The sequence below is a fragment of the Trichosurus vulpecula genome, chromosome 9 (assembly GCF_011100635.1).
Source record: "Trichosurus vulpecula isolate mTriVul1 chromosome 9, mTriVul1.pri, whole genome shotgun sequence".
Taxonomy (NCBI): Eukaryota; Metazoa; Chordata; class Mammalia; order Diprotodontia; family Phalangeridae; genus Trichosurus; species Trichosurus vulpecula.
Genome location: NC_050581.1, coordinates 146214183 through 146240932, shown reverse-complemented (window position 1 = coordinate 146240932; position 26750 = coordinate 146214183). Strand labels below are relative to the sequence as shown.

Genomic DNA, 26750 nt, shown 5'->3' with positions numbered 1-26750 from the left:
CCCCGGGGACTCTCCAGGGAGACTGAGAGCACTCCCAGCCGGAGGCTAATGAGGGAGGGAAGGCTTCATGGAAGAGGTGGCATCGCAGCCAAGGCTGGACCATCTCTTGCTGTCCAAAGGCAGAGGTGGGGATGGTGGGGATGGTGTGCTTGTGTTGTCCCCTTTTTAAGAGGTGGGAACCAAAGGCAGGAGAAGAGAGTCCACCGGCCTGCTGGCTCATCACAGCGAATTGGTGTCAGAGCTGGGAACAGAGCCTAGGCCACCCCCTCCCCCCAGTCCAGGCCCAGTCCCACTCTGCCATGATCTTGGGATCATAGGCTTGGACGAAAAGCTGGGAAGGGCCCTTAAAGGTCGTTATGCCCAGCCCTCGAATTTGAGACCAGGTGAAATGGCTTGCCCATGAGGCAGCTCAGGGGCCTATAGTCCATAAAGCAATGCACCTGGAGTCAGGAAGACCCGAGTTCAAACTCAGCCTCAGGCACTTATTAGCAGTGGGACTCTAGACAAATCAGTCAATTAATCAGTAAACATTTTTAAGCTCCTACTGTATGCCAGGTGCTGTGGGATCCACCAGGGATGCAAGAAGAGGCAAAGGACAGTCCCTGCCCTGCTTACAATTTAATGGGGGAGACAACATGCAAACAAATAGACACAAAGCAAGCTATAGGCAGGATAAAGAGCATTGAATAGAAGGAAGGGACTGGAATTGGGAGGGGTTGGGGTAGGTGCTGTTTGCCTCAGTTTACTGATCTGTAAATTGGGGATAATAAGATCGAGTACCTGCCAGGGTTGTTTTGAGGATCAAATGAGATAATTCATGAAGTGCTTAGTATAGTGTCTGACATATACTAGGTGCTTAATAAGTGCTTATTTACTTTCTTCCTTCCATAAAGTCACTCACAGAGGGCAGAGCCCCCGAATTTACACTCGGATATAGTGACTCAAATTATGGGCCAAATGATGTTTCTGTTACAATATGGAAGGCTTATTCTCTCACTTTTTCCATTCCTCCTCCTCTGAATTTATCTAGGCTTGTACCCTGTACTTACTTTTAAATCTGAGATGTTGTTGACTTTTCCTGTTAGAAAGAAAGTTCCTTGAGGGCAGGGGCTGTCTTGATTTTGTATTTATAACCCCAGTGCTGGACACTTCTAGAACGAAGGACAAACAACACTACCACCCATGTTGATCGATTGACTCCTTTTACAAGTCAGGAAACTGAGACCCGAGAAGAAAAATGATTTGTCCAGCCCTCCCCCCCCCCCCCAGCAGTAACAACCAGGGTTTGAGTCTGTCTCTAGCGCCCTGGCATTTCAGGGCCTCCCCTGGTCAGTGGCCAGTTTCTTTTCTTCTCCAGGGGAGACCAAGGGGGAATCTTGCTCCTCTCCTCTCCCTCTCGGCTCAGTTGATTAATAAAAAGAAATATTTGCGAGGCCGCAGTTGTTATCAGAGAAGCCGAGAGAAGTAATTAAGTGAACAATTGTGTCCCAGCTCCTAGGGGCCCGAAACTCCAGGGGATTCTAATCTCATCTGGAGGAGCTATTAATTAGGAGCCCAGAACCCCGTTAGGCCGCCTTTTGTTTGCAGATTGCAGAAGAGCTGGCTCGGGCTTAGTTTGTTGAGAAGAATTTGGGGTAGGGGAGTCAGGAGATCTGGGGTCCAGCCCTGTGTGGGACCTCCAGCGAGCTGGGGCCCTTCTCTGGGCTTCCGTTACTTTCTTGCTATAAATGAGTGGTTGGATTTCAGAATGGTCTATGAGGTCTCTGCAGGCCCAGGTTAGTGACTGTGGGTGTTTCTTCATGGCCTTCCCTCCTAGCCAGCTGGGGCAGGTGCTGGGCCCCCCGCCAAGAGAGGCTGGAGGAAAAAGGGGGTGTAGTAAATGGCCCCCAGAGCTCCAGGAGCCTTTTTGGAAGGGGAAGTGGGTAGCCAATTTGTTCATTGGAGGCTGGGGAGGAATCTGGGGTTTTTTCTTGTTCCCTGAATTTTCTTAAGGATTTCTCTAAGGATGGTCAATCTCCGGAAAGAAGGAAAAGGCTTATGGGCTGTGAGAGGAGCTTCATTAAACACACTCTCTCTCTCCTTCTCTCTCTCCTCCTTTCCTTCCACTCTTTCCCTCCCTTCTCTCTCTCTCTCTCTCTCCCTCTCTCCCTCCCTCCCTCCCTCTTTCCTTCCCTCTCTCCTCCTTCTCCCTCTCCTCCCTTCCTTACATTCTTTCACTCCCTCCTCCTTCCTCTCTTTCCCTTTCCCTACCTCCTCTGTCTGTCTCCTCCCTTCCTTCCACTCTTTCTCTCCCTCCTCTCTCCCTCCCTCTCTCTCCCCACCTCTCCCTCTCTCCTCCTTCTACCTTTCCTCCCTTCCTTACGTTCTTTTACTCCCTCCTCTCTCCTTCCCTCCCTCCCTCTCTCCTTCCCTCCCTCTCTCTTCCATCTCCCTCTCCTCCCTTCCTTATACTCTTCTACTCCCTCTTCTGTCTCTTCCTCTCCCCCTTTCCCTCCCTCCTCTCTCTCCCTCTCTCCTTTTCCCAATCTCCCTCTTTCCTTCTCTCTTTCTCTCTCCCTCCTCCTTCTCCCTCTCCTCCCTTCCTTACACTCCTTCCCTCTGTCCTCTCTCCTCTCTTTCCCTCCCTCCCTACCCCCTTCTCTCTCCCCCCCTATCACTAACATGTATATTGAACAGATAGAAGGATTTGTCCAAATTGGGGGGTGAACGGAGAAGAATAAGTGCATCTTATATTAGCTTAGTGTTTGTCCCTTTAACCCCTGACCCCGAAAAGAAAGAATAAATCCTAGAATGTCCAGGATGAAGAGGAGCCTTAGAGCACAGGAGATATTGGAACAGTAAAGCTGAAGTGACCTGAGAATATGGGGCATCAGGGGGCTGGGCTGGACCTTAAAACATAGAAGATGAATAGTGTAGAAGGACCTTGGAACATTAAAGCTTGAAGGAAACTTAAGACGCAGACCTGAGAACTAAGGTCATCTGCTCTAATCAGTTCATTCTGTTGTTCATTTGTTTCAGTCGTGTCCGACTCTTCCTGACCCTATTTGAGGTTTTCTTGGCAAAGATACTGGAGTGGTTTGCCATTTCCTTCTCCAGCTCATTTTACAGATGAGGAAACTGAGGCAAACAGGGTTATGTGACTTGCCCAGGGTCGCACAGCTAGTAAGTGTCAGAGGCTGGATCCAAACTCAGGGTTTCCTGACTCCAGGCCCAATGCTGTATCCCAGAGGTGCCCCCAACTCATTTTACAGGGGAGGAAACTGAGACCCAGAGGAAAGGAACTGATCCAAGGTCATACGTAAAGCTGGCCACAGACCCAGGACCAGAAGCCGGGCGTTATGATTCCCAGCACCGCTAGCTGCCCCACTGAGAGCAGCCCGCGAAGGTCACCTCTCCATGTTCATATCTTGGCTCATTTCGTGACAACCCTCTGAGCTGAGTAGGATGAGTATTGTGTCCATTCCACAGACTGGGAGACTGAGACTTAGGTTATGTGACTGGCACCGGGCAGTTGTCACCCGGGCAGCATCCTCTGCTTATCCCTGGCCCAAGTACCTGGGCTCAGGCTGGTCAGGACTTCTCCCAGGGTCTGTAACAGAACCCAAAGCAGTCTGGAGCATGTTGAGGGGGGCAGGGATGTCAGAGAAGGAGGCCACTGGCCGTGGGTGGGGAGAGCTCTGGGCTGGTAACCAGCGTGTTTCTCAGTTTGACCTCTCACAAGTTAATTTTCTCCATTTCACTTCCCAGATGTTCTAATTCTTTATGTAAATGGTTATTTAGGACTTCTCAGAGTCTCTGTCCTGCATTTAAATTAGCAGCAGATTCAGTTCTTTTGCCACTGGTAGGGAAGATGTGTAAACTGCAGTTTCTGGCTAAAGAATTTGCCCTCCCCCCCCCTTCTGTCCTCCTTCCCAAGGTCCAGGGGGGTGACATGTGACCAGCAGAGGGATGCTCTCTGTAACAGACCATTTTCAGCTGTTAGAACTTAAGTTTTGTCCAGAAGATCATAGCTGAGGGCAAAGTGTGTGTGTGTGTGCACGCGCACGTGCACGTGTCTGTATGTGTATGTTGTAAGTTGCTTGAGGTCAGGAACTGCCTTTTGCCTCTTTTTGTATCCCCAGTGCTTAGCATGGTGCCTGGCACACAGTAGGAGCTTAATAAGTGCTTATTGATTGAGTGATTGACTTCCTTGTTCCTGTTCTTGACTCCTACAAGCAGCTCTGGCTAAATGCCCAGGTGTCTGCTGCCCAGCCACAGGGTGGGTCTGCCCACTGAGATAATTCTTGGAGTTGGGGGAGAGTGACTGCTGGTAGCGGAGGTCATAGGATGTTAGGCCTGTAAGAAACTTTAGAACCAGGAATGGTAGTGCTGGGAGGACCCAGAAGGTCACCTTGGAACATTGAGCTCGTTTCTATATACATGAAATTCTATGTCAAATTCTCATTTGAGCCACATAGCCCTGTGAGAATGGTACTCCTGGTTTATATTATCTCTGTTTTACAGATAGGGAAACTGAGGTTCAGTGACATTGAATCCCTGGCTTTTGGTCACACTGTCAAGCCAGAGAAAGGATTTGGACCCACAGCATTTTAGCATCCAAGACCTGCCCTCATTCCACTGTATCAGAGGTGTCAAATCCAGGGCAGCTCAAAAGGATGGGACAGAGATAATGTTAATATGTGGTTTTCTAAGCCAGTATGCCCTCCAGGAGAGAGGACGGCTTCATGACCCTCTTTTCTATTTGAGTTGGACATCATGGACATACCACTGTGTGACAGTGTGGAAGGAAGGGCTGGGATGCCAGAGCAGGAAGGAGCCCGGCTCATCTCCTTCATTTTATTTGTGGAGAAATTGAGGCCCAGAAAGCTCAAATGCCCTTTTCAGAGTCTGACAAACCATCCCTGGCAAAGTCAGGGATTGAATCTAGGTCTCCTGAATTAGACATTCAAGCCATCACCTCAAATTCCCTTTCCAGGCTTATCTCCCTGCTCATGTTCTCCTAGCCCCAAACTTCAGCCTGACCCCAGCTGCTTTTTTCTTCTCCAGCCCTGCCACCAGCCTGCCTTCCTTCACACCTTCATTCGTTCATTAAATGTCCTTTATATTCTGTACACTTTGCCACATGTTGTGAGACGAGTATCAGACATGGGTCCCTGACAGTCCTTACACTATGGTAGGAGTCATGGTGTGCACCCAGAGAAATAGAATCTAGATTGAGATATAAGAAATCTTTAAGAATACTGAGTGATCTCAGCACTACAGAATCAGATGAGAGAGAACGTCACTGCTAGCTTGTGTGGGTACGTTTGTGTATATGTATGTATCTATATCTATATCATATCTATATCATATCTATATCATATCTATATCATATCTATATCTATATCTATATCTATATCTATATCTATATCTATATCTATATCTATATCTATACACATATCTGTCTGCCTGTCTGCCTGCCTATCTATCCATCTATCCATTCATCCATCCATCCATTCATCAATCTACATGTATCCCTATCTGTTTGTGTGTCTTTCTGTCTGTCTGCCTGCCTATCTGTCTGTCTGTCTATCTATGCATCTATATATATATATATGTATGTGTGTGTGTGTATCTATCTGTCTCTCCATCCATCTATCATCTATCTATCCATCGATCCATACATCCGTCCGTCCATCTATCAATCTATCTACATCTATTCCTATCTGTCTGTCTTTCTCTCTGTCTGCCTACCTGCCTGCCTATTGGTCTATCTATCTGTCTATCTACATCTATCCTTATCTGTCTTTTTCTCTGTCTGTCTGTCTCTCTGTTTATCTAGTGAGAGAAAGGCTTTCTTGGGAAGTTGGGAATATAGCAGTTAGTGATGGGGGCTGGGGAAGATAGTTTGTGAGGTAGAGAACAATGTTCTGAGGTAGGGGATCCTGATAGGTGTTTGGGGATGGTGAATAGAATATGAAACTCGTGAAGCCTAGTGAATGTGAGTTTGAGGTAGGAAGTCTAGGTTGCATCCAGATTGTGAAAGGCTTTGGATACCATATTTCCCCCCTTAGAATTCGAGTTAGTGGGGCTGTGTTTTTGCTTTTCTCTGTATTTTCAGCCCTTATTATGGTGCCTAGTATGCAGCAGGCATTTAATAAATGCTTATTGACTGAATAGGCAGCAATTGCGTGTTCTTGAGTTGGATAACAACTTGCCAAGCCATGTGTGGAAGGTCTTTCAGAATGCAGGATGCCAGAGGTCATCTAGGTTAGTAATATCAAACTCTTATAGAAATGGGAGGGGCCACTAAAGTGTGCATAATCCCAACGGGCTATATATTGACTTGGTTTTAAAATGTAATAGCATCAGTATTTTATTGTATTTTTATTTATTTTGTTAAATATTTCCCAGTTACATTTTGTTGCCCTCTGGGCTGCTGTAGGCAGGCATTATTGGTCTGCAGGCTGTGTGTTTTCCATGACTGATCTAGTCCATTCTGCACCTGAAGGGGAATGCCTTCTTCCATGCCCCCAACAAATAGTCCTAGAGCTAGCACTGAAGGGGACTTTAGAGGCCATTGGATCCAGCCACCATGTCTTACAGATACTGGAAGTAAGGCCTTGTGAGGGGTGGGGTGACTGGCCCAAGGTTACACACCTAGTATGTTTCTTGATGCAGGATTAGGACTCGGATCTTTGTAACTCCAAGCCAAACACTCTGCTTTATTACCCTAGGAACCTCTCTAGTGATGGGGAAATCAGTCCCTCCCTCCCATCTCTAAATCTGGGATCCTGTGACTTTTTCAGGCAGCCCATTCTCCTCTCTAATAACTTCATTGTTAGGAGGATTTTCCTTATATGGAGTAGAAGTGAGCTTAGCTTGTTGCAGCCAGCCCTGGGCCTTGGAAGTGCTCTCTCTTCCCTCTCCCTCCTCAGAGCCACTGCAGTGTCCCTCCTGTCCTTTCCTTGCAGGTGACTCGGGTTCCGGTAGAGAGCTGTGAACAGTATACCACGTGCGAGCTGTGCCTGGGCTCCCGGGATCCCCACTGTGGATGGTGTGTCCTTCATAACATGTGAGTCTCTGTTTAAGTATGGACGTGGTCATTGAGTTGGGGTGGGAAGGTGCCCAGTCTAGTGGTGATGCCATCTGGATTCTTGGTTCTCATCCCAGGACTTCTGATGGCTCCCACTCTCTTGGGGTAGGTCCCAACCCCTTGTTCTGGGCCTTGGTGCTCTTTGGGGAGAATATTAGTTCAGGAATTTTTAAAAGGCCCCTGAGTGAGGAAAGGGATGGCCAACCCCCAAAATGAGGAATATTGGGGTGCTAGAGAATGAGCCATGGACGTGGGAATCAGGTCTGACATTAACTCTCCGTGTAACCTTGGACAAGTGACTTATTTTCTCCATTTGTAAAATATAAGAATTAGGCTCTATGATTAGTAAGGCCCCCTTGCAGTTCTAATACTCTGTCAGTCAAGGATTCGAAAGCTGTAGTGAAACGTGTGTTATCCCAGCTTGGGCCTAGGGAGTGTTTAATTAACTTGGACTCACTCTTGGCTCTCCCACGGTTAGGCCAGGGCAGCCTCTGGGGGGACAGGGCCTGTCGGCCAGAGAGCAGGTCACTGGCCCCCAGGATAAAGACTGCTGCTGATTGCCAGGGCCTCAGGAAGCTACTGGATTTGTTTGTTATTGTTATATATACATATATTTTTGGCTCCTTTACAGAGCTTAATTAAAGTACCCTCTGTTAATGAAAGTAACATAATCAAAAACAAAATGGAGGGAGGGGGCCTGAGGGATGGAAGGATGGTTGTCCTTCTCTTCCTCTTCCTTCTCCTCCTCTTCCTCTTCCCTCTGGAGGACTCACCTAGGGTGGAAGGCCCTTAACCTCAAAGCCGTGACCCCTTGGTCTCTCATGGACTCTGAAATGTCACCAGTAGATATTCATGCCCATGCTTCCCAGAGTTCCCTGTTCAAATTCAAGATAACCACGGAACAGGGGACTGTAAACTGTTATCAGCTACCATGTTGGTACTGATTGAAATCCCCAAATGTTAGATAGAACTGGATAGGAGCAGAGGCTCATTGGCCTGGAGTCAGAAGGGGCCGCAGAGGCTGGCTAGTCTCATCCCCTGATTTTATGGTTGATGAAAGGCAACTTTGAAAGTGCTGCTGTTTTCTTGCCCGAATGATCTTGGGCCAATCGCTTCCTTCTCTGTGCCTCAGTGTTTTCTTCTGTAACATGGGGACAGGCTGGGACTGGATTGGATCAGTCACTTAATAGGTCTTCAAGTGTCACTTTACTAATGAGGAACGTGAAGGCCAAAGAGGGTCAGGCTTCCCCGCTGTCACTTAGCTTGTTAGTGGCCTTGCCTAGGCTAGAATCAATCCAATATTCCTTCTTCAACATCATTTTCCTCCCTGCTTGAGGCAAAGCCACTGAGCTCCTTAGTTGGGACCATTCTCCCCTTCCTTGTTCTCTGGGGCCCAGAATGAGTCACCAGGAGGTGAGAACATGTTTGTTAGGTGAATGTGAATGTGGGTCTGACGTCTGGACAGTGCTAGTTTATTCAGCCACCCTAGCATTGCATCTTCCTAATAGGGAAATCCAAGTCCCTTAATGAAAGTTTCATGGAGGCAGTGGTATCGGTGGCATTGGGCTTTGAATGGCGGAAAGTAGCAGTCTATAAGATTCTTGAGGAAAGGGACTGTTTTTCATTTTTGTCGTTGTAGCCCTGGGGTACAGCATGGTGCCTGGAATGTGTCAGGCACCTAGTAAATGGGTGTTGGATTGGCTTGGGAGGGCATTGCTACAGTAGGGGACAAGTTGGGTAAAGATGGTGGAGGGGGCCTCCGGGGCCCATCCAGGGGCACTGAGAGTCCAGATAGGTTGAAGTTCCATTGGAAGGGAGGCCTGCTGACTAACAGGTAATCTCTTTGAGGGCAGGGACTGTTTCTGTCTTTGTGTCCAAGGCCCTAGCATGCAGTAGGTGTTTAGTGAATGAATGATTGACTAAGGCTGGAAAGTCAGGATGGTACCAGAATGTAGAAGGTCTTAGATGCTTTAGAAAAGGAGGAAAACCTTCCTAAAGGTATCAGCATCCCAGTGATGGTGTCTTGGTCTGCTTCCTTTCATCATGCCAGTTGTTCCCGGAAAGATCGCTGTGAGCGGGCTGATGAGCCCCAGCGTTTTGCATCGGACCTGCTCCAGTGTGTCCAGCTCACCGTTCGGCCCAAGAACATCTCAGTCACCATGTCTGAAGTCCCGGTATGTCCCACCTCTCCTAAACCTTTCTGCAGTTTGGGGTGGGAGAGTCTCCTCGCTGGGCTGTGGGCAGCTTGTCCCGCACCCTGGTCCAAATGCCTGCTGATCCCCCTTCTCCTCCCTCCCTCTCTCATCTCTGGTCGTGTAGCTTGTCCTGCAAGCCTGGAATGTCCCTGATCTCTCGGCGGGAGTCAATTGTTCCTTTGAAGACTTCACAGAGTCAGAGAGCCGCATCGAGGATGGGAAAATCTACTGCCGTTCCCCTTCCTCAAAGGACGTTGTGCCCATCACTCGAGGCCAGGGTGAGTAGGGCACTGTGCTGTCTGGGGACTGGAACCCACCCCTTCAGTTCGTGAGATGACTTGATTCCCCTTAACAAAATTGGGTAGTTGAATGAGCATGGTATCTGAGGTCTAAAGTCCTAGGTGTGGACTTAGGTGTTGTTGTTTTCTTACCCATGTGAGTTTGGGCCTGTTACTGCCTTAGTATCCACATCTATAAAATGGGACATAGGAACAGAGTGGAGCTAGACTGGATTGATCAGTCGGCCATCATACATTCATTAAGCACCCACCTTGTGGTTTGCTGGGTTGTGTTTATTTGAGACTGGGTCTCTCTGTCTTAGCCAGGCTGTGAAAGTACAGTGGTCACTCACAGACCGTTCCTACTATCGATTGACCTGGGACCTTTTGACCTTCTCTGTTTCTCCAGTATAGGCCTGTTGTGTCTGTTGACTTGACTTGAATCTGGAGCTGGATGTGACTTCAGAGATCCTCATGTAACCCAACCCCCTAATTTTACTGAGTCCCAGAGAGGGAGAGTAATTTGCCCAGGGTCCCTCGAACAAAGGTCTTTGGAATACAAGTCTAGGGTTCCCTTCCCCACACACCTCAGCTGGTACCTCCCAAGATGAATGAGCAGACAGCCATGGGACTGACCATTTTCAACATGGAGCCAAACATGGGAAGAGCCCAGGCTGTCCCACACGCTAATGGGCAGCTCCCTATGGGCCAAGGGGACATTGTCCTCTTTCCCAGAGTCTGTCTCTCTGTCTGTCTGTCTCTCTGGTGATGGTTTACCTCAGCTCCAGAAGGAGAAAATTGGACTCGGTGACCCTTGTAGAACCCCCAGTGATAATATTTGTTTATTTGCTTTGGCTAATTGGTGAGAAGGATTGGGGTGGGAGGCCAGGGCAATTGGATGTTTTTTTCAAAGGCTCCAAAAGGCTTATTTCTGAAATCTGAAGTGAGTCTGAGAAAGTCTGAGGCTAAAATTCAGGCTTAGAAACATCCTGAAAACCAGGAAGAGCATCGGGCTGCTAGAGCCCTCCCTTCCTTCTAGCCCAAGGTCAGGAGGTCAGCTGAGCACTGGTCATGCTGGTCTCTGACCAGCTTTCCTCCCCTCTTGCTATCTTGGCTCTCTTTTCATGGGGCACATCTGCATGGAATCAGGATTGTGGTTTTGCAAGGAACCTCCTCCCCCCTACTCCCCTCCAGTATCTCTCCCCCACCCCCGACCCCCCTTGGCTTGTTGCTTCATTCTGTCCCACATCCCGTGCCTGTGACATCACCAGTGCCGATGCCTGGGCCCCTGACCTCAGCTGGGAGAATGGCCTGGGGTCCCAAACACAAGACTCCAGTTCCCCCCCAGCTGGCCCTGGAAACACAGGCTGAGGGGCTGGGGGTGGGCGGTAGTGAGGGAGAAACCCAGCATCTGATTAATATCGGAGCAGAAGCCTATCGTGAATGGCCACAGTGTGTTCTGGTGGTGTTGAGCTGGCTTGAAGGCATGATGGAACATGTCCTGTATGGCATGAGTCACTCCCAGGGAGCTCTCCATGTTCCTCAGGCACTCCCCCTCCCCAGTCTCCCTGAGTACTTCTCCTGCTGTCAGCTCAGGGCTTTCCTGGTGCTGGACAAAGTGTTTATTTTCATTTCAAGTCCTGGCTCCCATGGGGAGCATTTGAACTCATGTTTACCGAGTTCCTTCGAAGACCCTGGGTCAGAGGATGCTCAGTGGGAGTGTTGGGGCTTGGGAGGTTGGGCTGTTGGAGGAACATACCGGAACACAGGCCAGAGCCCAGGCAGATGCTGGGCTCTGGGACTCTGCTATGTCCCAGCCTCTACGGGGGAGACCGGACAGGTGTAAGCCTCTCTCTAGGTCCTTGAAGGACTGGCTGACTAGTTACAGAGATCAGACTTACCCCAAGAAAATCCTGGAGAATGGTTCATAAGAGGGGATGATAAAAAGCTAGGCTTGTGATTTCAGATTTTGAGTCCAACAGGGAGTTCAGAGAAAGGAGAAATCATTGTGGGCTAGAGGAATATTAATTTAAAAAAGTAGTTACCATTGGGATGAGGCAGTGTAGCGGAGTGGACAGAGAGGGAGTATCCTCAGAGGCAGGAGAACCTGCATTCCCATTTTCTCTGGAGCTCTCTAAGATGATGCCAGGGGCAGGGGGAGAGGAGGTCTTTCTACCCCTTTCTGCGGTCATAGACTCTCTTGAGCAGCATGATGAGCCCATGGGGCCCTTCTCAGAAGAATGTTTTTAAATGCATAAAATAAAATTTATAGGATTATAAAGAAAGCCAATTTTACTGAAATGCAGTTATCAAAATAATTTTAAAAAACCGTCCTTTCTTACCCTGGTGAAATTTTAAAAAATCTATATAGCACTTTAAAGTTTAGCAAAATGCTTTCCATGTATTAACTCATTGGAGTCTCAGGATGGCCTCATGATGAGAAGGTAGTAGGGGCATTCTTGTCCCAAAGGTATAGATGAGGAAATGGAGTGAAATGTGTTGACTAAGATTATAAGGCCACTTGGCAGAGATGCTGTGCTGTGATTCTAGATTCTGAGAAGTCCAAGAAGGCTTCCCAGAGAAGCTGAGGTGGCTAACAAAAGGATCTGAGGAGGCTGTTAAGTCATTGGAAAGAAAAACGACTTCATGCTCATATTTTTTCCATCCTGTAACCCCCTCTCTCTTGCCATGAAGCAGAGTCAGGGGGTAGGGTGGGATGCAGCTCTGTGTCTGCAGGCTACCCTTTTTCTGCTGCTGTTCACAGCCTCCCTTCTCTGGAGTCCCCAGAGCTGTATCTTCTAGCGCCTAGGTTGGGAATTCTAGGCAGGGCACAGAGCTGACATTCAGCTACTATTTATAGTATCGGCCAAGGTGTCCAGGGACCTGGCCTTGCCAGTAATCTGTGTGATCTGAGACAAGTCATTTGACCACTCTGGGCTTCAACTGTTCCATCCGTAAACAGAGAGATTTGATCTAGATGATCCCAGAGGTGCCTGTGCTGAGTGCCCTGACTCTGGAACTCAGGCTGGGCTGGCCTTCTGGACCCCTGATCTGGGGGATGAAAGGGCCCCAAGGGTCTCCGACTGCTCTGGACCCCAAGCCCTGCCTTTCTTCTCTTCTGTACACTCACACATTTCCTCCTTATTTCTCTTGAAGGAGACAAGAGGGTTGTGAAGCTCTACCTGAAGTCCAAGGAGACGGGAAAGAAGTTTGCATCTGTGGATTTTGTCTTTTACAACTGCAGCGTTCACCAGTCGTAAGTAACCAATGGCCACAGTGCCAGGAGGTTCCTGTCTTGGGAGGGCATTCCATAGTGCTCCTCGCTGGGGACGCCCCAAACTGGGTCAGCATGGTGTCCCTAGTGATGCGGCGTCCACACGTGTGTGAAGCTGTCCAGTGTCAGGAGTCAGATTGTGTCCAGTTAGGGACTGGTCTGGGGCTGGGACTAGAGGTGAAGTTAGCAGCTGTTCTGAAGCCAGTGTTAGGAGTCAGGTTGTGACAGAGGTTAGGGCTTAGGCTGTGGCCAAGGAACAAGGCACAACTACCTGATTCCCCTAGGGAGGAAGCCTGCCAACCTTGCTCCACTGGCCCTGTGTCCTGATCACTGAATTTCAGCAGCCAGAGGAGGGAATGGGGAGTGGGGAGAGAGCAGTGTGGAGGAGTGGTTGGATTGTGGAGATGGAGCTCCCATTCCCTGAGGGAGTCCCTGCTTTCTGGCAAAGTGAAATCTTTGGGCCAAATAAGCACTTGGTTTGCTTATCTATAAAATGGGAGCACTAGGAAGTGCTCTCTCCACCCTCAGGGGCTATGATGAATTAAATGCTTTGCAACCCTTTAAAAGAAAACTTCCCAAAGGAACACCCTTGGTCTAGCTCAGGAGACATCCTTCCCTTCCATCCTCTCTGTTCCTTACCTCCTGACCCTAGGCAATCTGGGAACACTGTGAATCATTCCCACTGATTCAAGGACCCTTCCTTTTCTTGTTGGTGTTGTGCAGATATGGCAGACTCTTTGTGACTCCATTTGGGTTTTCTTGACAAAGATACTGGAGTGGTTTGCCATTTCCTTCTCCAGCTCATTTTACAGAGGAGGAAACTGAGGCAAGCAGGGTTAAGTGACTTGCCCAGGGTCACAGCTAATGTCTGAGGTCAGATTTGAACTCAGTAAGATGAATTGCCCGAGCCTTCCTCTTAGTTGCTGATAATCTTCCTAGCTAAGCAGAGGCCTGATGAGGGAGACCTGGCTGGGCTTAGGCTACCTTGGTGTTAGGTGCCTTGTGTTATGGCTGGGTGTGGGTGGGATGGGGCACTCCAGCTTTCTCCTATCTCTTTTTTGGTGGGAAGGGGTTGGTCTGAGGAATTTGAGGTTTGCCACTCAGTTGTTTATTTCCCCAGCTTAAACAGAAGCCTGGGCCCTGGAGTTCTTGTGCTTGTCCTGATAATTCTAAGGGATTTTGGAGTTATGGGATTAGGAGGTCATGACATCATAGGATTTAGAGCTAGATGGGCCCCTTGAGATCATCTAGGCATTCATTTTTACTGAGGAGGGAATTGAAGGTTAGAGAGGTGAAGTGACTTAATAATGAGTATGTAGTGCTCTAGGGTTTGCAAAGTATTTTATAAATATTATAGGTATATGCTGTTACTCCCTTTTTAACAGATGAAGAAACTGAGGCACACAGTGACTTGTCCAGGGTCCCACAGCTGGTAAATGTCTGAGGTCAGATTTGAACTCAGGTTTTCCTGACTCCAGGCCCAGCATTCTCTGTCACACCATCTGCTTTCCTCAAAGTCCCATGTATGATAAGTAGCAGAGTCTGAGGTTTGAAGCCAAGTCTTCCTGGTTTTTCTTAGCCCATTTACCTGCTGCCTCAGGGCCTGGCTGTGGATGCTCTTCATCTCCAGCATTTGAGGTCACCTAAGCCTAGTGTGACCAGTTGATGAGGGCTGGGAGGGGACCTGGGACTTGAGTGTGGGATGGAAAGCCCAGTGGTCAAGGTGAGTGGCTGGTTCATTTTGTGACTATGGCCCAGAGTTCTCCTTCCTTCCCAACACCCTGCCCCTGCCACACCAAAGCCAGGTCATTCTCCGTCTTCTCCCCCAGCTTGCCAGTCCCCACCGCCTTTGGCATATTTTCGAGAAGCCTCACTTCTTTCTGTCCTGTGCTGCCTGTCGTCCCATTTAAGGGCTGATGCTGGCCTCACTTCCTTGATCTGACATTGAGTGCTACATTCCTCACCTGCTGGCCCTCTCCTCTCTAAGGAAAGGCTGGAGGAACATTGCTTCTCCAGGGGGCTGCGATGGAGCCTAGTAACTAATTACAAGGCATTCATCTGAACCTCAGCATGTTTTTGTTGGTGTTAGAGTAGTCATCATGTATACTGTTTCCTGGCCTGGCTTACTTGACTCTGCATCAGTTCTCACAAGTCATTCTGTGTTTCTCACACAGCCTTTCATACTAACCTTTCAACAAATTGAGCTCATCTAAACGGATTTTAAAATCAACTATCGGCAGCAGCCTGAGGCCTGGCATTCCGTGCCTGACTACAGACCATTGTGGCAGCTGGTGCTGACATCACCCACCAAAGCCATGTATTCCCTCCTCCTGCCTCCAAGAAAAATGACCTGGCACCGCCTTGACCTACTGTGCCCAAGAGCCATGATTGACTTCTGTCGTCTGGCCATTCCCATCCCAGCAAAAACAGCAGATACCCCCAAATAGCATTCTTGGATTCCTGGCATGTGTGGTTCAGACAAACTAAGTGATGTTGGGTTTTGAGGGAAGGAGAGATCAGTATTGTCAGGCTTAGTCCAGGGTGGATTTTGTGGAGCAGGTAGGCCAGGGACTGTGGTTTGAGGGAGAGTTAGGACTCGAGGAAACAGCATAGGCAAAGAGAAGGAACCACGGTGGCCCCACGTGGTGGAGTCAGGGCCCTGAGGATAGATGCCAATTTTGCCTCTTATTATTTGAGCAAGTCTTAGCCTCTCAGAGTCTCAGTTTCTCACCTATGAAAGGAATGGGTTGGACTAGTTGACCTCTGCAGTTCCTCCAAGCTCTTTATCTATGAGGCAATGTCCCATTCAGGGAGCAAGGACTGAACCGAAGGGGATGGAATGAAGTTTTGGCATAGGCAAAAAGGGAGGCGAGGAGGTAGTGCCAGCTCGGGGACAGCTTTGAAGGCCCAGCCAAGAAGTCTGGGGAGGAGAGCCAGTTTGGGGAAGACATGACGAATTCCTCCAAGCCTTTCCCTGGCTCTCACATGTCTTGCCTGCACATGAGGAAGAGAACTGTCGGAAGGCAGGTGGTTTTCAACTTGAGTTACTCTTTCAACCTGTTCTTTTCTGCCTCTGGTCCTACCTCTGCATGCTTTGTCAAAAGAGCGCCTTGTCTCTTGTTCGTTTGTACGTCAAAAGGGAGCATTGGGCTTGGGATCTCTCTTTTAGGAGAACTCTGACATTCGATGATTCTTAGGCCCCCTGTGAAGCCTCAGAAGGGAGAGAGGTTCTTTGGGTTGGATCAGTAATGATTGGGTTCTCCCCCAGACTTGGCTTGAGGGTCCAGGGGAATGCCTAGTGTCAGCTTGGGTTTTCTGGGGAGGGTTTCCCCGGAGGGATGCCGGCTTTCTTCATCTGCCTAGCCTCCTACACCAGGAAGCTGTTTCTGGTTTCTGAAACATCTTATCCCACCTCTGCTTTCCTACAAGGTGTGGGTGTCAGCTGGGTTTGGCTCATAGTCAATGGAAGTAGGAGGAGGTGAAGTTCCCTCCAGGTGGCTCCTCAGAGATCCCCAGAAGCAGCTTCAGAATAGCTTTGGCATTCCTGAGAGTCCCCAGTTCACCTGCTTCTCCCAGTATTTCAGACAGCCAAAAGGGACCAGGCCTTATCTTCCTGCTCTGCGGTCCTTGCCAGGGATCCATCTTCTCTACATCTCTGAATACTATCCGTCGTTCAAGGCGAATCCTAATTGTTGCCACCTCTGTGAAACCTTTCCTTCCTGCCCAGCTCACAGAAACTCCCACTCTGAGCTCCATGACCCTTCTCTCCAGTCTGTATTTCCATTCTTTTGTCATTTACGATGTAACTGACATCAGTACGAACTTTGCGTGAATGGCAATGTCTTGGCAGCATGGCCCTAGTGTTGGAGACTATTTGGTCGTGGAGTCGTGGAGTCAGGGGATCTTGCTTTAGGACCTGACCTTGGACCTTCCTGCTGTGTGGCTCTTGAAAGAATTACCTGGCTCCCCTGAGGCTTTGTTAAGGATGCTTGCACTACTTTGTTGTGAGGAAAGAACTTTGTGAAACAGGACCTTGGGGTGGGCTGGAGCTCAGAGGCCTCCTGGTCTGACCTGTCCTTGGGCAGGGAGCCCGTCTTACAACATACCTGACCAGTGGTCATTGAACTCAAGTTGGAGAACTTGGCAAAGGGTGATGCGTTGTTTCTGGAGGTAGCTCATCTTCAAGGGCTGTAGAAATGTCAACTCCTCCTCCTCTTTCTTTTTCTCCTTGTCCTTGCCCTCCTCCTCTTCCCCCTTTCCTCTTCTTCCTTCTTTCTCCATCTCCTGCTCTTCTACTTCCTCATCTCCTTTCCCATAACTTCTTCATTTTCTTTTCTCCGTTTCATCTTCTACCTCTTTCCTCTTTTTTCTTTCTCTTTTCCTTTTTTCTCCTTATCCTTTCTACTTTCCCCCCTTTCCTTTCCTTCTTCCTTCTTTTAACCTCTCCTTCCATCTTCCTTCCTCCCTCCCTCCCTTTCTTCCTCCCTTCCTTCCTTCCTCCCTCCCTTCCTCCCTCCCTCCCTCCTTTTCCCCCCTCTTTTCCCCTCCCCTGCCCCATCCTTTCTTCTTCCTGTTCCTCTTCCTTCTCTCACTTTCTTTTAATCTCTTCTTCTTTCTCTTTCCCTCTTCTCTCTTCCATAATCACATTGTTATCTTCATCCTCTCCCAGGCTAAATCATACCCTCCTCAGGTCTCTCTTTTGTCCTTCCTAGCATCTAGCAAATAACTGGCCACTAGCCAAATGACTTGGGACAAGGTGCATCACTTCTCTGGGACCCAGTTACCATGTCTGTAAAATGGAAGGGTTGGTCCAGGCAATCTCGAAGGTCTCTCTGACATCCCCTTGCTACTCCTCTCAGGCCGGTGGCGCCGAGCACCTGGTGGGTGCAGATAATGAATCCTGAGGAGGCTGGGTGAGGGAGGGATCTTGGGGGGATGGGCCAGGCTGGAAACGGGCCCCGCTCCCTCCAGCCCAGTGGGCTGCCCACATGCCAAAATAGATTTTCTCCCCCTGTTGTCTTTTCAATAAACTTGCTTTTGGTATGGTTTTCTCAGTTTGAAATGGAGCATCAGTTACATCTTTGGAAAGTCTGGGGCACTTGGGGCTGAGGAGTTCTTGAAGGCCGTACATATTGACATTGGATCTCATTCACAAACAGGAGGCTCACGGACGGGCCTATACACAACTTCTGATTCTACATTTCCAGTGATTGAAACTCCCTGCTCCCTTCCACCCTCCACTCCAGGTCAGCCATTCAAAGGGACATCACCCAGACCGAAAGGATGGGGCCAGTCCTCAGAGCCTGGGATTATCTGAGCTGAAAAGGGTGCCGGGCTTCTTCCCAGTGCAGGGGACCCTCTTGGACCCTAGCCTTGATGGTGATCATGCAGCCTGTGCTTGAATGCCCCAAGTGACAAGCAGCTTCTGCCTCCTGGAACAGCCTGCCATCGTCATGAGAGCCTCGATTCACCTACGTTGAATTGGCATCTGCCTGCCTTTAACGCCCCCCCACCCTCGGTCCTTGTGTTGGCCTGCGCTGCTCTGGGGGCAGTCTCTAAATTCTCAGCTTTCCCCAATCATGGGTGGCCTTCCCCCAGGGCCATATGCAGAAGCATCCAAATGGGGAAGAGACTGTCCTCTGAGTGGGGGCTGGGCGGGAGTGCTTTTACAAGGCTCTGTTGTCACTGCTTCTCAGGCCAACGTCACCGGGTGGGTTATTTTGGTTCTACTTCCTTCCCTTGGCATCACTTGAGTTTCAGTATTTCCTTACATTACTCATTGTTCATATGTCTGCCCTTTTTCCATGTGCTCTTCTTGGTGGGGGGGGGGGGGGGGGCGCAGATTATTTAATCAGCAAGCATTTACCTACAGTATGCCAGGGTTTGTAGCGATTGGTTGATTAAAGCCTAGGCAAAGTGGGGAGTTCTAACAGTAATCCTGTTGGGTTAGGCACACTCTTTATACTTGGTCTGGGGCTTCTTCAGCCTGGGTTTGTTCTCAGCTTTGTCTCTTTCTGTCTCACTGTGTCTCTCTGTCTTGGTAGCTCTCTCTCTCTCTCTTTCTTTCTCCCCCCCTTCCTCTTTCTCTCACCTTCTCTCTTTCTTCCTACCCACCTCTCCCTCTCTCTATCTCTCCTACTTTTGTCCTCCTCTCTCCGTCTGTCTCTCTCTCTCTCTCTCTCTCTCTCTTTCTCTCTCTTCTCTTCTCTCTCTCTCCCTCTCTCTCTCCTTCCTCCTTCTCTCTCTCCTCTTTCTCTCTTTCTTCCTACCCACCTCTCTCTCTCTCCTGCTTCTGTCCCCCTCTCTCTGTCTCTCTCCCTTCTTCCTTCTCTTTCTTCCTATCTTCCTCTCCCTCTCTATCTTTCCTGCTTCTGTCTCTCCCTCCCTTCCTCTTTCTCTCTTCCTCTCTCTCTCTCTCTCTCTCTCTCTCTCTCTCTCTCTCTCTCTCTCTTCCTACCCACCTCTCCCTCCTTCTTCTGTCTGTCTTCTCTCCCCCTCTCTTTCCTCCTGTCTGTTTCTCTCTTTCTGTTGGTCTCTGACTGTCCCTCTCTGTTTCTCTCTCTTCCTTCCCTCTTTTCTCTTCCTCTCTCCTTCCTCCTCCCCTCTCCTCACACCACAAACAAAGCCTTGGGCTTGGGCAGAGAAGAGGGTGTCTGTGAGAGGCTGCCCTCTCAGGCTCCTGGACCCGTAGGAATAGGAGGATGCCACTAAGAGCCTGAGCCTTGAGAACTAGGGAAGCAGCCTGCAGGGAGGCCCAGGGCCAGGGGACACAAAGCCCAGCATCTCTGCTCCTCATTCGCCTTCTCTTATGCCACCGAGGACGTCAGGGATGGACTGCAGAAAACTGGCCCAGGGAGCCAGTGTTGGGAAGGAAGTGGTGGCCCTTACTGTGTGACCTTGGACATGTCTCTTTCCTCCTCTGGGCCTGGCTCTCCTCATCTTACAGAATGAGGAGGTTGGACTAAATCCTCCCAACATGCTTGGGAGAGCCATTGTTTCAGATGCTAACAGGCTAGAGAGGAGGGCAGATGGCCTGTCAAGTAGGGACGTGAAAAGGGGAGGGATCTGCAAACTAAGCCAGGTGGGAAGTGAAGGGTTCCCAGAGGTCTCCCAGGGGAGGCAGACGTTAGTACTGTATAAGAAAAAACCTGTCTAGAAAGGTGAATAGGCACAGGGTGGGGGGAGCAATGAGCGTGCTGTTTGGGGGCGGTGAGGACACACCTGGCTGGGACTGAAAAGCATGGGGAGGGAGTGATGGCGAAGATAAGGTGGGAGAATGGAATCATCGGATTTCAGAATAGAAAGGACTTTAAGGTGACTTTGGGCAAGATTTGAGAAGTCCTTGAATGCCAAGCCAAGGAATTTAGGCTTAATCTAATAGTTATTGGGAAGATAATGGAGGGACATGACAGAAGGAGTATTTTGTGAAGATTTATCTGGTATTGGGGAAGGGAATAAGCATTCATATAGTGCCTATTGCGTGCCAGGAACTACGCTAAGAACTTTTTACAAATATTATTTCATTTAACACTCGCAACAAGCCTGGGAGGTAGGTTGCTACTGTTACCCCATTTTAGAGCTGAAGAAACTGAGGCAAGCAGAAATTGTGACTTGCCTAGGCTCAACCAGCTAATCGGTGTCTGAGGCTGGATTCGAACTCAGATCTCCCTGACTCCAGGCCTATTGCTACGTCCGCTGTACCACCCGCTGCCCCACAGATAGTAGATGTAGAAAGAATCAGGAGGGGAAAGACTGGAAGCTCTTATAATGATCCAGCAGCAAGGGGTGAGGACCTGGAGTTTTTAGTGGTGATCACCTTGGTTCCCATCCTTGCCATTTTATGGGGGCCGTTGGTGCTTGTTTGAACAAGGGAGGTGTGAGAGGTGTCCAGCAGGTGCTTGGAGATCTCTCCACGACGCCGCTAGAACCATCCGAGGCTTGTTCTGTCCTCCAGGGAAGGTCAGTGAAGGAGGAAAATACCAAGTAAGCTGTCACATGCAGAGAGAGGCTGCCAGATGAGAACTCACCCCATCCCTCAGGGTCACATAGGGGAGGGGGCTGGTGCAGGAACGAAAACAGGCTTCCAGCCAAGGCCTGCCGCTGCCCTTGTGGGGAAGGGCAGGGCACCTCATGCTGAATCCTTCACGTAGCCAGAACGGGCTCAAGGCCTGCTTGGGAGAGGCCAGATGACGGTGGGGAGCTGGGGGACCAAGGGACCACACAGCTAGCTAGCTGCAGGGAGGGGTGCGGCCTGGCCCTGAGCTGGGATATAAACCACCACATCTCCATCTGCCCTCCAAAAGACCCACGCCCCTTGTCCCTGGCAGACTACACGGTCCCCACCCAGGAGTACCTAAAGGGACCAAGGATAGATATAGTTACTGTGTATTGGAAAGGGCATGCACTTCAGTGTCAGAGGCCCTGAGTTCAAATCCAGGCTTTGCTTTATTTCTTCTTACCTGTGTGCTTTGGGCAAATCCCTGACTCCCTGGGCCTCTTTGTAGAAGGAGGAGGTTGAGTCAGTGTTCTCTGAGATTTCCTTCTAGATCTAAACCCTAGATCCCAGGATATCTAGGACCTGGCAGCAGACAGGGCCAGGTGGGCCGGGGCCAGAGACAGACAGACGGACAGATGCCTTTGGATTCCTATTCAGCTTGTCCTGAGCAGTTTCTAGAGCTCTGGTCCGAGTCTTGCCAGAAAAGGCCCTTTGTCTCTCCTTTCCCTCCTGTGATCAGAACAAATGAACGCTCCCAGAACATCACCTAGTCATCGTCTGTCCTAGAACCTTGCGTCTCTTCTGGTGTATCTTCTTTGTGCCTAATACACTGCCTGTTGTCCCCTCATTAGAACAGCGGTTGGCATTTTTTTTGCAAAAAGTATTTTATGAATATTGTCTCATTTGATCTTTGCAGCAGCCTTAGGAGGCAGGCGCTGTTATTCCCTTTCTATAGATGAAGAAACTGAGGCTGAGAGGGGTAGAATTACTTGCCCAGAGCCACACAGCTAATAATTATCTAATGCAGAATTCTAACCCAGATCTTCTGGACTCCAAGTCCAGTGTTTTATCCGCTGTACCACCTTGCTGCCTCCGTTAGAACGTACCCTACTTGAAGGCAGGAGCCAAATTTTTGCTTTCCTAACGTATCGCTAGTTGTTAGCATAGTTTCTGGAATATCCAAAGTACCTAATAGATGCTCATTGACTGACTGTCTTGTCTCCCGCATCTCCGCCGTGTTGGGGATCATGTGTTCTTCACTCGTCTTTCCATGGCTTAGAGTTCATCCTCTTTTTAATGATTTGTTAATTTGCATTGTAATCATTATGTATATTGTGGTAGGCAGAGATAGAGAGATGGGTACATAGATGGAGAGATGAATGGAGACTGGGAGAAGTAGATAGAAGGAAAGGCAAATAAAGGGAGAAATAGATGGATGTAGAAGGAGAACTAGAGGGAGAGATGGAGAGGTATGGATGGATGGATAGAGAGTGATGGATAGATAGATTGAGATAGCTTGATAGATAGAGAGATGGACATAGAGATAGAAAGGTGGATGGAGAAATAGAACAACCACCTTATAATAGCCCCTCCTTCTCAGGGTTATCGCAAAGATAAGATGAGATGATATTTGTAAAGTGCTTTGCAAACATTAAAGTGTTATGTAAAATGCGAGGCTATTATAGAGCATTTATTAAGTGCTTACTATGTACCTGGCTCTGTGCTAAGCCCTGGGATACAAATACAAGTTCAGCCCTTGCCCTCAGGGAGCTGACATTCAGATGGGAGAAGACAAGACACCAAGCAAGGGGACCTGGGCATGGTAGGAGTAGGAGCTGCGAAGTCTGGAGAGGATGAAGATCTGATGGGAGGAAAATGAGGATTTGGCTGGAGTTCATGGCCAGCACCGTGTGTGTGTGGTGATGGAAAGTATTCTCCTGGTTGTGCTTTCTTCACTGTGCATCAGGTCTTACAGATCTTCCCAGGCTTCTCTGAACTCTGATAGTCCTCTTCTCTTCCTTTGCCTAATCCATCACTGTTAGGATGTGATATTCACAGACTGTCCCCAGTTGGCCTGGTCCAATGGATTGTTTTGGAGAAGGGAAGTTCTTACCAAGGTGGGGAGATATCTCTCCCTCAGCCGGATTCCTAGAACCTTAATTAATGGGTTCCTCTGCATATTTGTGTTTGCCTTTTCTAATTTTAAGTAAACTCATTTTAAAAACTGTTTAACCTAAAACTCACAAGTAAAAAAAGAAATGTTTCCGGAGCAGCAACACCCTGACATTGGTGAAATCCATTCTTTAAGTTCATTTACAAGATGTGAATTGAATTTACACGATTGCGTTGCACAGGACCAAAAGCTCACACCTTCGGTGAGTTTCATGTAGGCAGGTGGCACTTCTTGGCTCAGGGCGGTATTGTAACCCAGCATTGTTAGACCTTGTGCCTGCCCAGGCTGAAGGAAAGAGAAGGGTCTCACAGGATCTTGAGCTAGAGGAGAAGGGCACCGTAAAGGTTCTCCTGTCCCCACTTAACAGATGAGGGAACTAAGGCTCCCAGAGGTTCAGGGTTTACTCGTGGTCACACAGGTGATGAATGGCCGTGCCTGGGTTTAAACGTAGGTCTGATGATGAATTATTGTGTTCTGCTTCTCTTCCCCTCCCCCATTCCAGAATCTTTTAAGGTTGGAGTTAAGCCATTCTCAGGCATGGCTTCAGTAGCCCCTTTGATCCGGTGATTGGCTAAGGAATTAGGTCATTGCAGTTCAAAGGCAGGGTGCCACAGGCTGTGTAGCCTTGGTCAAATCAATTAACCTCTCTGAGATGCTCATCTGTAGGATTGGTGGCCAATTGTGTACTACAAAGGTGGCTGTAATAGAATTCACAGTGTGCTGTGGGCTGGCTTTCCAGGTTAAATAATACTTATTGGATCATGTTTACAGGGGCTTCAAAGTTTACGCAGGAGCAGCTGGGTGGCTCGGCATGTAGAGCACCAGGCCTGGAGTCAGGAACACCTGAGTTCAAATCTAGCCTCAGACACTTCCTAGCTTTGTGACTCTGGGCAAGTCACTTAACCTTTGTTTTCCTGAGTTTCCTCATCTGTAAAACTGGGATTATAATAGCACCCACACCCCAAGGTTGGTGCGAGGATCCCAGAAGGTAATAATTATAAAAGTACTTTTGCGCAGTGCCTGGCACATAGTAAGCACTCTACAAATGTTAGCTTTTAATAGCAATTAATTAATGATTTGTAAAAACCCTGTGAAATGGTGGTGAATGTGTTGTTAGCCTGGGATGACAGGAATGGCTGGAGTTTAGAACTAGAAGAGTGTTAAGCAAAGGCTGGTTGAATCCAGTTGAATTGAGTTGACTTCAGAGACCCTTTAATTTAACTGGGTGGATTGGCGGGCGGGAATGGACTGAGGTCCAGGGAAGGAATGTGACTTAACCCAAGAGCTAGTGAGAGATCTGAGCTGGTCTTTGAAAGCAGGACTCCCGACCCCAAATCTATGGGAGGGGAAAAAGGCAGAAGGGACATCAAAGTGGTCGTATGCAGAGAGTGTGGACGGGTTCAAGGGCGACCAACAGCAGGGTGACAGTGGGGGCAGGGGATACGCTGCAGGCTTGGCCGGAAGAGTTCACAGGCGTGTGGCCGAAGAAGAAACATTGGAAAGCTCTGTTCTGGGCTATCAGCAGGGGACGGGAGAGGCTTCCCAGCCCCATGGAAGGGATGGAATTGCTGATTTGCCAGAATTAGCCCTCCAGATCTTGGCAGGGGCAGCTTTTCCCCTCCCACTGGTGTTTGTGCACATTGTGGGCGGCCTCCGCTCCTACCCTCTTCCCAGCCCAGGCCACCCGCTCTTTTCCTTCCTTCGTCCAGGATGATGCTGGAGGGAGGGAATATTTCCCCCCTGGTTTTCCCTGGGCTGGAGAAGAACGGGAGATCTAGAGGAGGTGAGTCCTGTTTGTCCTTCAGGGCTCACTTCAAGTCCTGCCTTGCACCTGGGCCTCAGTCTTTCCATCTCTTAAGTGGGGAAAGGGAAAAGGTTGGGCAAGATGTGTTCCAGCTCAGTGGCCTGAGGTCGTCCTCTCCAATAACCTCGTCTCTCTCCTTTGGGCTCGTATAGCACTGGCCGAGGATTGTCCTTACTTACAGAGTCAAAACTTCTCATTGCTCACCTTTCTCCACAATAACCCCTGGGGTATGAATGCCACATTTAATTGGTGAACAAGCTGAGGGTCCTAGTAACACAGCTTGTGAGTGTTGAATGCCATAGCTGGGATTTGGCCCTGGTTCAGCTCTCCTCACTCTCCATCAAACCGCCTCTTATTGCCTTAGAACAGGATTATTTATTTTCTTTCAAATGGCATTTTCTTTTTTCCAATTACATGTAAAGATAATTTTTAACATTCATTTTTTTAAATAAGATTTTGAGCTCTGAATTTTCTCCCTCCCTCCCCTTTCCCCTTCCTAAGATGGTAAACAATTTGATATAGGTTATATATGTGCAATCATGTAAAACATTTCCATATTAGTCATGTTGTATAAGAAGAAACAGAAGAAAAGGAAAAAAAAACCTACAAAAAAATAAAGAAAGTAAAAATAGTCTGCTTCCATCTGCATTCAGACTCCATAGTTCTTTCTCTGGATGTGGACAGCATTTTCCATCTCAAGTCTTTTGGAATTATCTTGGGTGGTTGTATTGTTCAGAAGAGCTAAGTTATTCATGGTTGATCATCTTGACAATATTGCTAGTATTGTTTCTCCTGGTTCTGCTCACTTCACTTTGCATCAGTTCATGTAAGTCTTTCCAGGTTTTTCTGAAAGCTTCCTGCTCACTCATCATTACTTATAGCACAATAGTATTCTATCACAATCACATACCACAACTTGTTTAGCTATTCCCTAATTAACGGACATTCCCTCAATTTCCAATTCTTGGCCACTACAAAAGGAGCCACTATAAATATTTCTGTACATGTAGGTGCTTCTCTCTTTTTTATGATCTCCTTTGGATACAGACCTAGTAGTTGTATTGCTGGATCAAGGGGTATGCATAGTTTTGTAGCCCTTTGGGTACAGTGCCAAATTGTTCCCCAGAATGGTTGGATCAGTTCACAATTCCACCAACTATGCATTAGTGTTATAATTTTCCCACATCCCCTCCAGCATTTATCATTTTCTTTTTCTGTCATATTAGCTAATATGACAGGTGTGAGGTAGCACCTCAGAATTGTTTTGATTTGCTTTTCTCTAATTAATGGCGATTTGGTACATTTTTTATATGACTACAGATAACTTTGATTTCCTCATCTGAAAACTGCCTGGTCATATCCTTTCACTTGTTTATCATTTGGAGAATCACTTGTATTCTTATAAATTTGGCTCAGTTTTCTATATATTTAAGAAATGAGGCCTTTATCAGAGATGCTTTTTGTAAAAATTGTTTCCCAGCTTTCTGCTTTCCTTCTAATCTTGGTTGCATTGGTTTTGTTTGTGCAAAACCTTTTTAATTTACTATAATTGGGGCAGCTAGGTGATGAAGTAAATAGAGTACCAGCCCTGGAGTCAGGAGGACCTGAGTTCAAATCCAGCCTCGGAGACTTGACACTTACTAGCTGTATGACCTTGGGCAAGTTACTTAACCCTAATTGCCTTGCCTTCCCCCCTCCAAAAAAAAAATTACTATAATCAAAATTATCTCTTACATCTCATAATGTTCTCTATCTTATGTTTGGTTATACATTATTCCCTTCTCCATCGATCTGACAGGTAAACTAGTCCTTGTTTGCTTATGGTTTTTATGTCTAAGTCATGTACCCATTTTGACCTTATCTTGGCATGCGGTGTAAGATGTTGGTCTGTACCTAGTTTCTGCCATACTGTTTTCCAGTATTCCCAGCAGTTTTTGTCAAGTAGTGAAGAACAG

At 48.3% G+C, this 26750-nt stretch overlaps 1 protein-coding gene across 1 annotated transcript in view; it reads left to right on the top strand.

The window, feature by feature from the left end:
* Nucleotides 1-26750, top strand: part of PLXNA1 (plexin A1) — a 161732-nt gene that overhangs the window by 10836 nt on the left and 124146 nt on the right. The window contains exons 4-7 of the mRNA XM_036739649.1: nucleotides 6954-7054; nucleotides 9126-9249; nucleotides 9395-9548; nucleotides 12705-12804. Coding sequence (XP_036595544.1) covers nucleotides 6954-7054; nucleotides 9126-9249; nucleotides 9395-9548; nucleotides 12705-12804 — 479 coding nt within the window. The remainder of the gene's footprint in view (nucleotides 1-6953; nucleotides 7055-9125; nucleotides 9250-9394; nucleotides 9549-12704; nucleotides 12805-26750) is intronic.